A 15070-nucleotide genomic window follows, 5' to 3' on the forward strand; every position below is an offset into this window, starting at 1 on the left:
CTACTGTAGAATACGGGAGTCTCCAAACACCAGAAAAGTCCCTAATAACACCATTGCAAGTCGTTAGTCGCTTTTGACAAAAATAAGTATCCGGAGAGTGTTTGGAAAGCTGCCGAATGTTGGCAACGCTGTGTAGCAACGTAAATGTCCCCTCTGTGGGACGAATAAAGGTATTCTGACTCTGATTCTGAAATACAAAGGCCTTATTAACACCCCCTCCTCACCGTATGGAAACTCTGGATCCTGGTCTGTTTGTATCGGGGTTGCCTTTAGGACCCTGGGGACGGAGAGCTCAGCCAGGCGGGGGTCAGAAGTTGGACACAGTCTGGAGGTTGCATCTGAACCAGGAAGTAGAACCAGCTGACGAATCAAACCCTGAACACAGAGGACAGGAAGTTAAAATATCTGGAGAAATGGTCGGTCCAATCGGACATCTCTTGACCCTAAAACTCCTGATCGGACTCACAGAGAATCTTCCTCTCAGCCTCCTCCGGCTGCCGATGAAGATCCTGGATCCTCTGGTGCTCAGAGCGCTGGGGAACGACTGGACCTGCTTACTGGGAGACAGGGTTGAGATCATCTATATTATAAGATCATGTTAGTGAGTTTCATCATTTAGCAATGGGTCTTATTTAGGAGTCATCACATACAGAGACTAGTTCCTGAGCAGTGTCCTTCACACGCTGATATCCAAGAGAGGGAGTTATACTGGAGGAATACTGGTTGTCAAAACACTGAGTTTTTTTCTCAAAACGTTGGCTTTTTTCTGAAAATCTCAAAATTCTGACTTTTTCACAAAAATCTCTAAAATTCCGATTTATTTTCTCAATATTTCAAAAATTCTGACTCTTTCTAAATACTTAAACATGTTAATAATCCCTGGTCCCCGGCTTGATCTTCAGCCTCAGGATCCGTGTCTCTGTGATCCTCTCCAGAGGGAAGGAGTCATCACATACAGAGACTAGTTCCTGAGCAGTGTCCTTCACATGCTGATATCAAGAGAGGGAGTCACACAGTCACAAGATGGAGGAACAGAAAGCAGTATTCAATGTTTACTTCAGATTAGCTCCACGTCAGAAATGAGCATGCTTGATGTCTCTCTCCATAGAGGCTGAGTCATCATGTTCATCACATAGCTATCATCTGCCTCAAGCAGTCCTGATGCTCTTCTGGGTCATCACACATCCTGTCATGCTCACAGCTAGTTGATACCTTTGTTAGCATGCTGCTCTCATGTTCACAGCTGCAGTTGATAGCTTTGTTAGCATGTTGCTCTCATGTTCACAGCTACAGTTGATACCTTTGTTAGCATGTTACTCTCATGTTCACAGCTACAGTTGATAGCTTAGTTAGCATGCTACTCTCATGTTCACAGCTGCAGTTGATACCTTTGTTAGCATGTTGCTGTAATGTTCACAGCTACAGTTGATACCTTAGTTAGCATGTTGCTCTCATGTTCACAGCTACAGTTGATACCTTAGTTAGCATGCTGCTCTCATGTTCACAGCTACAGTTGGGATACCTTTGTTAGCATGCTGCTCTCATGTTCACAGCTACAGTTGATACCTTAGTTAGCATGTTGCTCTCATGTTCACAGCTACAGTTGATACCTTTGTTAGCATGTTGCTCTCATGTTCACAGCTACAGTTGATACCTTAGTTAGCATGTTGCTCTCATGTTCACAGCTACAGTTGATACCTTAGTTAGCATGTTGCTCTCATGTTCACAGCTACAGTTGATACCTTTGTTAGCATGCTGCTCTCATGTTCACAGCTACAGTTGATACCTTTGTTAGCATGCTGCTCTCATGTTCACAGCTACAGTTGATACCTTTGTTAACATGCTGCTCTCATGTTCACAGCTGCAGTTGATAGCTTTGTTAGCATGTTGCTCTCAGGTTGGAGGAGGACATTCAGGATTTCCCAACAGAAATAGTGCAAGAAGTCTACATACATGTAAATAGAATATGATATGTACAAGAACAGAATATGAAATTAAATAATGTACATTAAGACAACATGAATGACTCTCTATGTGTAATAAGTAATGTGTTGTGATGGCAACTCACAGCTCCACAGGGAGTCCACAGTCGACGGTCAGCGTGGCGTAATGTCCGCTGACGGCCAGAACCAGAGTGTGCCAGCGGTTATCATCCAGCGCCACGTCCTTAAAGCTGACCCGGCTGCGAGCTCCAGAACCAGGTCCAGAGACCAGGAGGTGGAGACGCCTCTCTGAGACACTCAGCCCCAGAACCAGAGAGTCAGACGCCTCCTCCAGCACCGAGAAGAGGTACTCACTCCTCTGGAAACACACAGAAACGGGTTCAAACCGGACTGGACCACATCTTCTGGTTCAGCTGGTTCACAAAGGAGAGCTTCTGTCTAACTCTATTAAGTCGTGGAACCCTGTATCTCTGATGTTCAGCCGACCATAACAACACATGAACATCGTCTGTGAACCCAACCATGTCCTGAACAGAGACTATGAAATGTTTTCATCAAATGAGAGATACAGGGACTCAGTTAGACTGAAGCTCTACTTGGGCACCAGTCGGTCCTTACATTTAGGGAGTCCCAGATCTGATGCACAATAGAAGAGGGTCTTGAGCATGTTGTCTTTAGTGAGCTCTCGTCTTTCACCCTTTTATCTTGTCCTAATATTTGGTTGATGTTTCTAATGGAGCTGCTGTGATGTAAGATGATCTGAGATTACAGTTGCATCTCCACTGTCTCACCTTCTTCAGCCTCTGGATCTTGATGGTGGCGACCAATGAGAACTCAGCAGGGAAGAAGTCACAGTTGGTGAAGATTTGGGAGGCGGGGAAACTAAGCGCTGTCGCCGCAGCGCCAGCCAATCGGAGACCTCGAGAGCCTTTGGACTGAACCATCTGCACCTGATTGGTCAGTTTGGATCAATCATTTGTTAATTAACAACCATTATATATTTCTATATATGTATTTAGGCATTTTTAAAAGGTAGGAATATTAGCCAATCAGAGGAAGAGTAGGGTGAGGCCTAACTTTGCCAAAGTACTAAATATTTCATTAAGGGGAATGTCCCATAATGCACCTCTGTTACTTGCATGGAGAATGTGTACTTTCAGAACAATGGTTGTTTGTTTTGTTAATTGGCCATTTTCCACCTGTCCTACCTGAGGGGGCGGGGCTTGTCCTGGGCGAATCAGAGCTCTGTCCAGCAGGTCAAGAGGAAGCAGATCTGTGGAGGAAGCAAGGGTCACTTGGTGTTATGTTGCCAGTGATAGACTTTGTCTGTGCAGCTATTTCCAGGACCCTGGAAGTAGTGTAACTGCAGATGTTATATAACAGCTGTTTTGATCAGGACGTTTCCCTCTGACTATGATTGATGGTCGGCTGGATAAAGATTTGTATCTGTTCTCAGAGATTATCCTCTGCAGAGTTTATTTTTATCACCTCAGATTGATTCATCCCCTGTGGCTTTAGCATCCATCTGGACATGCAATCAAAGGCGTGTGGAGTTACAGATATCAGCGTCTTCCTGTAACACCAACGCTATCTTTCCTGTGTGATTGAGCAGAGCGGGTTTATGAGGAATGTTTGTGAAAGAAACAAAGCCCTGAATTTGGACCTCTTGAGTTCTCTGACACAATGACAGAGTGAAGAGCAATGAATGAGGTCACTGAGCAAATAACACATTCATGAACGTAATGACAGAGGAGCAAAGTATTGTGTACAGCGTAGCACACGAAGAAATGTACGGAGGAACACACAAAGGAGTACATACTGAGTCACGTTAGGAGAAGAGAGAACGTACAGAGCAATGTGTGAAACATACGGAGAACGTACCGTATTTCAGAGTAATGTGTGAAGCATACGGAGAACGTACCGTGTTTCAGAGCAATGTGTGAAACATACGGAGAACGAACCGTGTTTCAGAGTAATGTGTGAAACATACGGAGAACGTACCGTGTTTCAGAGCAATGTGTGAAACATACGGAGAACGTACCGTGTTTCAGAGTAATGTGTGAAGCATACGGAGAACGTACCGTGTTTCAGAGCAATGTGTGAAACATACGGAGAACGTACCGTGTTTCAGAGCAATGTGTGAAACATACGGAGAACGTACCGTGTTTCAGAGCAATGTGTGAAACATACGGAGAACGTACCGTGTTTCAGAGTAATGTGTGAAACATACGGAGAACGTACCGTGTTTCAGAGCAATGTGTGAAACATACGGAGAACGTACCGTGTTTCAGAGCAATGTGTAAAACATACGGAGAACGTACCGTGTTTCAGAGCAATGTGTGAAACATACGGAGAACGTACCGTGTTTCAGAGCAATGTGTGAAACATACGGAGAACGAACCGTGTTTCAGAGCAATGTGTGAAACATACGGAGAACGTACCGTGTTTCAGAGCAATGTGTGAAACATACGGAGAACGTACCGTGTTTCAGAGTAATGTGTAAAACATACGGAGAACGAACCGTGTTTCAGAGCAATGTGTGAAGCATACGGAGAACGTACCGTGTTTCAGAGTAATGTGTGAAACATACGGAGAACGTACCGTGTTTCAGAGTAATGTGTAAAACATACGGAGAACGTACCGTGTTTCAGAGCAATGTGTAAAACATACGGAGAACGTACCGTGTTTCGGAGTAATGTGTAAAACATACGGAGAACGTACCGTGTTTCAGAGTAATGTGTAAAACATACGGAGAACGTACCGTGTTTCAGAGCAATGTGTGAAACATACGGAGAACGTACCGTGTTTCGGAGTAATGTGTAAAACATACGGAGAACGTACCGTGTTTCAGAGCAATGTGTGAAACATACGGAGAACGTACCGTGTTTCGGAGTAATGTGTAAAACATACGGAGAACGTACCGTGTTTCAGAGCAATGTGTGAAACATACGGAGAACGTACCGTGTTTCGGAGTAATGTGTAAAACATACGGAGAACGTACCGTGTTTCAGAGCAATGTGTAAAACATACGGAGAACGTACCGTGTTTCAGAGCAATGTGTAAAACATACGGAGAACGTACCGTGTTTCAGAGCAATGTGTGAAACATACGGAGAACGTACCGTGTTTCGGAGTAATGTGTGAAACATACGGAGAACGTACCGTGTTTCAGAGCAATGTGTGAAACATACGGAGAACGTACCGTGTTTCAGAGTAATGTGTGAAACATACGGAGAACGTACCGTGTTTCAGAGTAATGTGTAAAACATACGGAGAACGTACCGTGTTTCAGAGCAATGTGTGAAACATACGGAGAACGTACCGTGTTTCGGAGTAATGTGTAAAACATACGGAGAACGTACCGTGTTTCAGAGCAATGTGTGAAACATACGGAGAACGTACCGTGTTTCGGAGTAATGTGTAAAACATACGGAGAACGTACCGTGTTTCAGAGCAATGTGTAAAACATACGGAGAACGTACCGTGTTTCAGAGCAATGTGTAAAACATACGGAGAACGTACCGTGTTTCAGAGCAATGTGTGAAACATACGGAGAACGTACCGTGTTTCGGAGTAATGTGTAAAACATACGGAGAACGTACCGTGTTTCAGAGCAATGTGTAAAACATACGGAGAACGTACCGTGTTTCAGAGTAATGTGTGAAACATACGGAGAACGTACCGTGTTTCGGAGTAATGTGTAAAACATACGGAGAACGTACCGTGTTTCAGAGCAATGTGTAAAACATACGGAGAACGTACCGTGTTTCAGAGTAATGTGTGAAACATACGGAGAACGTACCGTGTTTCAGAGCAATGTGTGAAACATACGGAGAACGTACCGTGTTTCAGAGCAATGTGTGAAACATACGGAGACCATTCAGAGTTGTGTAAGAGTTATGAGAACTTAGAGAGTTTTGTACAGCAGGAAAGCTGTCGGAGAACATCAGAGTATTCAGAGATAATCTCAACGTACGGTGTTGTGCACTAAGTGAGGTATACATATAAACGTTCCTACAAAGTCGTGTATGGAGTCACAGATTAGGGAGTAAAGTGGCCTATAGACATTCTCCATTAAGCAATGTGGAAAGGAGCATAAAGAGTCAAAGTAATGAATGGATTCACGAAATAGCTTGTATAGTTACACAGAAAAACACAGAGTAGTCTAGTATAGGAATACAAAAACTACCAGAGGTGTGGACTCGAGTCACATGACTTGGACTCGAGTCACATGACTTGGACTCGAGTCAGACTCGAGTCACCAATTTGATGACTTTGGACTCGACAAAATCACAAAACACTTGCGACTCGACTTGAACACCAATGACTCGGGACTTGACTTGGACTCGAGCCTTCTGACTTGAGGTGACTTGATACTTTAATTGAGGGGTCTCCAACACGCCGATTGAGAGCTGCCGCTAGAAGAGCAGACTCCCGTCGGGGAGAGCAGAATCTCCAGCCGCTCCTACTCTTGCAGGGGATTCCATGCAGGCAGGGGCGGGGCTTTATTTTGCTGGGCCACCATGCGGCCAATCATATGTGAGGACACACTAGGATCATACCATTATGTGAAAGAAGGGTGGGGGGCAGACGCTCCAAAGACAACAGGTGTAGTGGAACAGGCCAGCTACACAGAGCGACAGGGAGACGGGGAGCCGGATTTAAATGCAAGCGCGTCGGAAAAAGTCAACAAATTAGCGAAAACCGAAAACAGAAGCAGCGTCTGGCTGCTTTTCAATGATATTGGAGAAAGCAAAGCTGAGTGCAGGATTTGTAAAATGAAAATAACCTTTTTTGGTTACCTTTATTTTGGTAACCACTCAGGATTTACTGTCAGAGGTGGGAGAAGTTCAGATCTTGTACTTGAGTAAAAGTACCAGAGTGTAGGAATACTCGATTACAATAAAAAGTCCTGCATTCAAAATGTTACAAGTAAAAGTAAAAAAGTATTAGCATCAAAATATAGTTAAAGAACCACCTGCAGAGGGATCTAGATGCAGGTGTTCTCTTCCCCATAGAGACCGCCTCGCTGCACATTATCCCTGGCATACAGATAGATCGTGGGTCCCTCATAACATGTACAGTGGAAATAAACATTCTGGTCACCTCAACATCAGGGATCTTATCCATTAAACTCCTTCTGAATCAAACCGTCACGGTAGCCTCACCTCACTGTTCCCTCTCAAAATAGAAAAACACACGTTACTTTACCAGCAGAGAGAAAATGGATTAATAAATTATTAATGTGACTAATAAAGAGCAGTTTGATTATTAAGTATTATTCTGTGGATCGATGTCATTACATTTGTTGAAAAACACATAATGACTCGTTTAAGACTCGGTTTTTCAAAGTTTAGGACTTGGACTTGAACTTGCCCATCCTGACTTGAGACTGTACTCTGACTTGAGACTTACTTGTGACTTGCAAAACAATGACTTGGTCCCACCTCTGACCTCTCACCACTAACTACAGTACGGACTGCTGAGTTATCCACCGAATAACAGAGCGATTCATGAAGCGACGTACGGATTAATATGTGTTTTATGTTGCGATACATTGTTAAAATGTTGTGTTTGAGGGTCATGATATATTGAGGACGTTGTAAGGCAGCAACAAGAAGCTCAACTCTTATTAGAAACCGTGAAGCCCAGTCAGTCAGAGTGCTGTGAAAGGTGAGCGAGGTGAAAGACGGGTTTCATCTTTGTCTCCTGACTGCGGTTTAGTTTGTATCTGGAATTCCCCTTTAAGGCCCTCTGTGTGTTTAGTTGCTGCAGCCGGATGAATGGAGGATGAATGGAGGATGAATGGAGGGAGGAGACGACACAGAAACAGAGCTCACATTTCAAAGACTAAAAGAAAACACACAAAGCTGCAGAAAAACTTCTGAAACACCGAGACTTCATTCAACTCTGAGGAGCCTCAGCTCTTACATGTGAACCAGAATCTACCACCAAGCTAGGCTAGCAGTTTCTCCCTGCTTCAAGTCTTTGTGCTAAAACCTCCATCTGACTGACCCGGGGGAACTGACGTATTGATGTTTTAATTATATTTGGTTTTTCTACTCTGTAAACCTCTCTTTATAGCCAATAATAACACCTGTAGATATGTAAGGTGTTTCTCTCCATGTTTCTCTCTGAAGGCTTCTCAATATTCTAATTTCACCTCCTCAACTCCTTGACTCCTTGGTCCTCCGGTAGTGACCCGGAAATGGATTTCAGCGTGCCATGTTGAAGGACATCTCATTTCTCTAAATGCACATCAAGGACCGAGCATCGAGGAGGCTCTCTGGAGGAGCTCTAACCGAGGATACACTGGACTTATCTCAGCCAATCACAGCTCTGCATGTATCCCCTGGATATTATTGTAGTAACTGCTTTCATCGCGATGCGATGTTTCCAGAGAGAACAGCTGAGAGGTCCGTGCAGAAAGCAGAGCAGAGTGTGTAATATATATCACTCAGTAGAACAGGCCGACTCTCTTTCTTTAGTTTAGTAGATATCTACAAACAAAGAGTCCAGATGTTTCTACACCATTTAGTGCTTCACATAATAAAATACAACCTTTGGCCCGTAATTTCAATTCCCCATTTCAGCGACCAGAGAGAGAGGGGGGGGGATATATCCAGTCTCTGATTGTGTTACATTATTATGAGAGTGCTCTCATACTTTAAATTGTATATATATATATGTGTGTGTGTGTGTGTGTGTGTGTGTGTGTGTGTGTGTGTGTGTGTGTGTGTGTGTGTGTGTGTGTGTGTGTCCGCATCTGTAGCCTGTTATTGTCTCATGACACCGCACTGTGGATGAATCAAAGTAAATATAGAAGTGGTCTTGAACACATCTGTCCATCAGACAGAGGCTGCTGCCTCCTGTCATCATTAATGGACGTCTCTTTAAAGTGACCGCTCAGAGGAGAGGAGTTCTCCTTTCTCTCACCGCCTGCTGCTTCCCCTCCTCTCTCCTCGAGTCCCCTCCTCGACTCCTCTCCTCGGTCCTCCGCTCGCATCTCCTGTGGGCGGGACTAAGTCTCGAGGATAGGAGTCGAGGATAGGAGTCGAGGATAAGAGTTGAGGAGGGGAAATTAGAGTATTGAGAAACCTCTTATGTGTTTCTCCGTGTTTCTCCGTGTTTCTGTGTGTCTCCGCGTTTCTCCGTGTTTCTGTGTGTCTCCGCGTTTCTCCGTGTTTCTCCGTGTTTCTCCGCGTTTCTGTGTGTCTCCGCGTTTCTCCGTGTTTCTGTGTGTCTCCGCGTTTCTCCGTGTTTCTGTGTGTCTCCGCGTTTCTCCGTGTTTCTCCGTGTTTCTCCGCGTTTCTGTGTGTCTCCGCGTTTCTCCGTGTTTCTGTGTGTCTCCGCGTTTCTCCGTGTTTCTCCGGTTTCTCCGTTCTGTTTCTCGTGTTCTGTGTGTCTCCGCGTTTCTCCGTGTTTCTGTGTGTCTCCGCGTTTCTCCGTGTTTCTCCGTGTTTCTCCGTGTTTCTCCGTGTTTCTCCGTGTTTCTGTGTGTCTCCGTGTTTCTCCGTGTTTCTCCGCGTTTCTCCGTGTTTCTCCGCGTTTCTCCGTGTTTCTCCGTGTTTCTGTGTGTCTCCGTGTTTCTCCGCGTTTCTCCGTGTGTCTCCGTGTTTCTCCGTGTTTCTCCGCGTTTCTCCGCGTTTCTCTGTTTCTCCGCGTTTCTCCGTGTTTCTCCGCGTTTCTCTGTTTCTCCGCGTTTCTCCGCGTTTCTCTGTTTCTCCGCGTTTCTCTGTTTCTCCGTGTTTCTCCGTGTTTCTCCGTGTTCTCCATGTTTCTGTGTTTTCGTCGTCCTATTTCTTTTCTCCGTGTTTCTCTCTGTTTCGTGTTTCTCTATGTTTGTCCGTGTTTCTCCGTGTTTCTCTGTGTTTCTCTGTTTCTCTATGTTTCTCCGTGTTTCTCTGTTTCTCTATGTTTCTCGTGTTTCTCCGTGTTTCTCTGTTTTCTGTTTCTCGTGTTTCTCGTGTTTCTCTGTTTCTCCATGTGTCTCTGTGTTTCTCTGTTTCTCTATGTTTCTCCGTGTTTCTCCGTGTTTCTCCGCGTTTCTCCGCGTTTCTCCGCGTTTCTCTGTTTCTCTATGTTTCTCTATGTTTCTCCGTGTTTCTCTGTGTTTCTCTGTTTCTCTGTGTTTCTCTGTGTTTCTCTGTTTCTCCATGTGTCTCTGTGTTTCTCTGTTTCTCCGTGTTTCTCCGCGTTTCTCCGCGTTTCTCCGCGTTTCTCTGTTTCTCCGCGTTTCTCCGCGTTTCTCTGTGTTTCTCTGTTTCTCCGTGTTTCTCCGTGTTTCTCCATGTTTCTCTGTGTTTCGTGTTTCTCTATGTTTCTCCGTGTTTCTCTCTGTTTCGTGTTTCTCTATGTTTCTCCGTGTTTCTCCGTGTTTCTCTGTGTTTCTCTGTGTTTCTCTGTTCTCCATGTGTCTCTGTGTTTCGTGTTTCTCCATGTGTCTCCGTGTTTCTCTATGTTTCTCCGTGTTTCTCTCTGTTTCGTGTTTCTCTATGTTTCTCCGTGTTTCTCCGTGTTTCTCTGTGTTTCTCTGTGTTTCTCTGTTTCTCCATGTGTCTCTGTGTTTCGTGTTTCTCCATGTGTCTCCGTGTTTCTCTATGTTTCTCCGTGTTTCTCCGTGTTTCTCTGTGTTTCTCTGTGTTTCTCTGTGTTTCTCTGTTTCTCCATGTGTCTCTGTGTTTCGTGTTTCTCCATGTGTCTCTGTGTTTCTCTGTGTTTCGTGTTTCTCTATGTTTCTCTATGTGTCTCTATGTGTCTCTATGTGTCTCTGTGTGTCTCCGTGTTTCTCAGTATTTCTCTGGTACCTGTGCAGGCTCTCCAGCTCTGAACCGAGTTGATGAGCAACATCAGGCTGAGCAACAGGCAGCGGAGCGCCAACATCCCGCCAAGAGACGTCGGTTCAATTCCCCTCAGTCGCTCCCGCCATCATCTTCAACCGGCCAATCAGAGCCTCCGATCTTCCCCTTCTTCTTCTTCTTCTTCTTCTTCTTCGGTGTTCAAACGTCTGTGTTGAAAACAGAAAATCAATGAAAAACCATCCTCTGGGTTTGTGTCAGCAGCTCGTAAAACTGAGATATGTGTATAGAATTTGTAGAATACAAATTAAAAGACTACAAATAAACATTCCAAAATGTAAACATCTCAATAGAAATAAAATGGCATTTAAAAAAAGTAGCTCACTGATATTATGGCGTGCAAAATAATATGTTATCAGGGGTGTTTCTATAAAGTTATAGTATGAGTACTGTGTGTCTGATCTTGTTTATAAGATATATCAACAACAACATGACGTAAACAAGATGTCTCCGGGGACGTAAACAACAACGTGACGTCGGAGCTCCGTAAAAACAAAGCTGTCTCTGCCGTCTGACGCTTGGTTTGATACTCATATTCCTGGAGGAATTATACAGTTTTTGACGAACAGAAATATTATTTTCTGGCATCGCTTTAACATTTTACGGGAAAATCTGCATTTTGGTTTGCGGGCGCCCGGACGCCCGGGTAACAGGAGCATCTTCATCACCTTACACGTCTCAAAGCTGACAAAAAGAAAGTTAACTAAAAATGTGTTGACTAAAAAGAAAATGCTTACCAAAAAATGATTGACTAAAATAAATTGACCAAAAAAAGAAAGTGTGATCACATTGTTAAAATAAGACCATAAAACCTTTCCAACAACAGAGACAGTTGCTTTATAATCCTGAACGTCACCAAGCGTTGATTGCTTTTTTCTACATTGCATCCGTAAGACACTGTTTACACACGGACACAGCCTGTCATGTGACTGTATGAACATATAAGGCTCAGAAAGGAGAAATCAAACCTGAGAGGAATCCCGTCTTCAGAAAGATCCAAAGTGTCTTTAATCCTCTTGTCAGAGTCTCAGTCCCTCAGTCATCGGTCCTGGGTCTCCACTTTCTCACATCGTGGTCCAATCTTCAATCTAACTCCTCACAGAAGCTGTTTTTTTTAAATGAAAAGCAACATTTTTACCAAAGATTCCACCTGTGGTGTTTCCCCTTCAGCTTTAATCTGTAATCCAGGTGAGCTTCAGTTTGAAAACGTCCTCATGATGAAATCCAGGTGAAGGTAAAGAGAGTGAACTTCCTAAAATCCTCTCGTTGGTTTTCCATCATCTGCAGAGTCCACCTGTCCGTCTGTCCTCTGAGGAAACACTCACACACACTCACACACACGCGCACACACACACACGCACGCGCACACACACACACACACACACACACACACACACACACACTCAGCATGTTTGAAAAGCTTCAGATGGAAATCTTCAAAGAGTGTAAACCTTCAGAAGTGTGTGTGTGGGTGTGCGTGTGTGTGTGTGTGTGTGTGTGTGTGTGTGTGTGTGTGTGTGTGTGTGTGTGTGTGTGCAGAATGGTGTTCAGGTGAGTTTACCTGCAGATGAGTCACTCGCTCGCCCTCATTTACATATGAAACAGTGGGAGGAGCAGAGAGAGAGGGCTGAGGGGGAAAATATGAGCTTTAAAAATATGAAAGATCTTTTTAAATATATGTAAAGATGTACATAATATATATATCTTATATAAAAGTATAACAATATTTATAGTTTATAGATGTATAAATAAAGGAACACATTTGTGCAAAAGTGAAAGTATAATGATGGTATATAAATATACAGTTAATAAAATATGACTATTTATGATTTATCCTCAAACATCAAGATGGTGGCGACCAAAGTAAAACCACTTTAATATAAATGTGTTTAATTATTCGTATTAGGTTCATATTATGCCACCACCAGTATTCTCAGGACTACATCTGATCGACCGTGTGGAGAGCAACACGCTTAGATCGGAGAACATCCATCTGATCGACCGTGTGGAGAGCAACACGCTTAGATCGTAGAACATCCATCTGATCGACCGTGTGGAGAGCAACACGCTTAGATCGGAGAACATCCATCTGATCGACCGTGTGGAGAGCAACACGCTTAGATCGTAGAACATCCATATGATCGACCGTGTGGAGAGCAACACGCTTAGATCGGAGAACATCCATCTGATCGACCGTGTGGAGAGCAACACGCTTAGATCGTAGAACATCCATCTGATCGACCGTGTGGAGAGCAACACGCTTAGATCGTAGAACATCCATATGATCGACCGTGTGGAGAGCAACACGCTTAGATCGGAGAACATCCATATGATCGACCGTGTGGAGAGCAACACGCTTAGATCGTAGAACATCCATATGATCGACCGTGTGGAGAGCAACACGCTTAGATCGTAGAACATCCATATGATCGACCGTGTGGAGAGCAACACGCTTAGATCGTAGAACATCCATATGATCGACCGTGTGGAGAGCAACACGCTTAGATCGGAGAACATCCATCTGATCGACCGTGTGGAGAGCAACACGCTTAGATCGTAGAACATCCATCTGATCGACCGTGTGGAGAGCAACACGCTTAGATCGTAGAACATCCATATGATCGACCGTGTGGAGAGCAACACGCTTAGATCGTAGAACATCCATATGATCGACCGTGTGGAGAGCAACACGCTTAGATCGTAGAACATCCATATGATCGACCGTGTGGAGAGCAACACGCTTAGATCGTAGAACATCCATATGATCGACCGTGTGGAGAGCAACACGCTTAGATCGGAGAACATCCATATGATCGACCGTGTGGAGAGCAACACGCTTAGATCGTAGAACATCCATATGATCGACCGTGTGGAGAGCAACACGCTTAGATCGGAGAACATCCATATGATCGACCGTGTGGAGAGCAACACGCTTAGATCGTAGAACAAACATCTGATCGACCGTGTGGAGAGCAACACGCTTAGATCGTAGAACATCTATATGATCGACCGTGTGGAGAGCAACACGCTTAGATCGTAGAACATCCATATGATCGACCGTGTGGAGAGCAACACGCTTAGATCGTAGAACATCCATATGATCGACCGTGTGGAGAGCAACACGCTTAGATCGTAGAACATCCATATGATCGACCGTGTGGAGAGCAACACGCTTAGATCGTAGAACATCCATCTGATCGACCGTGTGGAGAGCAACACGCTTAGATCGGAGAACATCCATATGATCGACCGTGTGGAGAGCAACACGCTTAGATCGTAGAACATCCATATGATCGACCGTGTGGAGAGCAACACGCTTAGATCGGAGAACATCCATATGATCGACCGTGTGGAGAGCAACACGCTTAGATCGTAGAACATCCATCTGATCGACCGTGTGGAGAGCAACACGCTTAGATCGGAGAACATCCATATGATCGACCGTGTGGAGAGCAACACGCTTAGATCGTAGAACATCCATATGATCGACCGTGTGGAGAGCAACACGCTTAGATCGTAGAACATCCATATGATCGACCGTGTGGAGAGCAACACGCTTAGATCGTAGAACATCCATATGATCGACCGTGTGGAGAGCAACACGCTTAGATCGTAGAACATCCATATGATCGACCGTGTGGAGAGCAACACGCTTAGATCGTAGAACATCCATCTGATCGACCGTGTGGAGAGCAACACGCTTAGATCGTAGAACATCCATCTGATCGACCGTGTGGAGAGCAACACGCTTAGATCGTAGAACATCCATCTGATCGACCGTGTGGAGAGCAACACGCTTAGATCGTAGAACATCCATCTGATCGACCGTGTGGAGAGCAACACGCTTAGATCGTAGAACATCCATATGATCGACCGTGTGGAGAGCAACACGCTTAGATCGTAGAACATCCATCTGATCGACCGTGTGGAGAGCAACACGCTTAGATCGTAGAACATCCATATGATCGACCGTGTGGAGAGCAACACGCTTAGATCGTAGAACATCCATATGATCGACCGTGTGGAGAGCAACACGCTTAGATCGTAGAACAAACATATGATCGACCGTGTGGAGAGCAACACGCTTAGATCGTAGAACAAACATCTGATCGACCGTGTGGAGAGCAACACGCTTAGATCGTAGAACATCCATCTGATCGACCGTGTGGAGAGCAACACGCCTAGATCGTAGAACATCCATATGATCGACCGTGTGGAGAGCAACACGCTTAGATCGGAGAACATCCATATGATCGACCGTGTGGAGAGC

General features: G+C 44.7%; 1 protein-coding gene across 1 annotated transcript in view; it reads right to left on the bottom strand.

Moving 5' to 3' along the window:
* The window catches only part of LOC117444726 (thrombospondin-type laminin G domain and EAR repeat-containing protein-like), a gene marked incomplete at its 3' end in the record, with an annotated part of 31570 nt that extends 19273 nt beyond the window's left edge, over nucleotides 1-12297 (bottom strand). The window contains exons 1-7 of the mRNA XM_034080150.2: nucleotides 11769-12297; nucleotides 10750-10949; nucleotides 3152-3216; nucleotides 2735-2893; nucleotides 2069-2301; nucleotides 467-557; nucleotides 225-375 (exon numbers count right to left, since the gene is read on the bottom strand). Of these exons, the coding sequence (XP_033936041.1) occupies nucleotides 225-375; nucleotides 467-557; nucleotides 2069-2301; nucleotides 2735-2893; nucleotides 3152-3216; nucleotides 10750-10825 (775 nt within the window). The remainder of the gene's footprint in view (nucleotides 1-224; nucleotides 376-466; nucleotides 558-2068; nucleotides 2302-2734; nucleotides 2894-3151; nucleotides 3217-10749; nucleotides 10950-11768) is intronic.
* Nucleotides 12298-15070: the final 2773 nt, after the last annotated feature.

This window comes from Pseudochaenichthys georgianus, unplaced genomic scaffold, assembly GCF_902827115.2.
Source record: "Pseudochaenichthys georgianus unplaced genomic scaffold, fPseGeo1.2 scaffold_908_arrow_ctg1, whole genome shotgun sequence".
NCBI lineage: Eukaryota > Metazoa > Chordata > Actinopteri > Perciformes > Channichthyidae > Pseudochaenichthys > Pseudochaenichthys georgianus.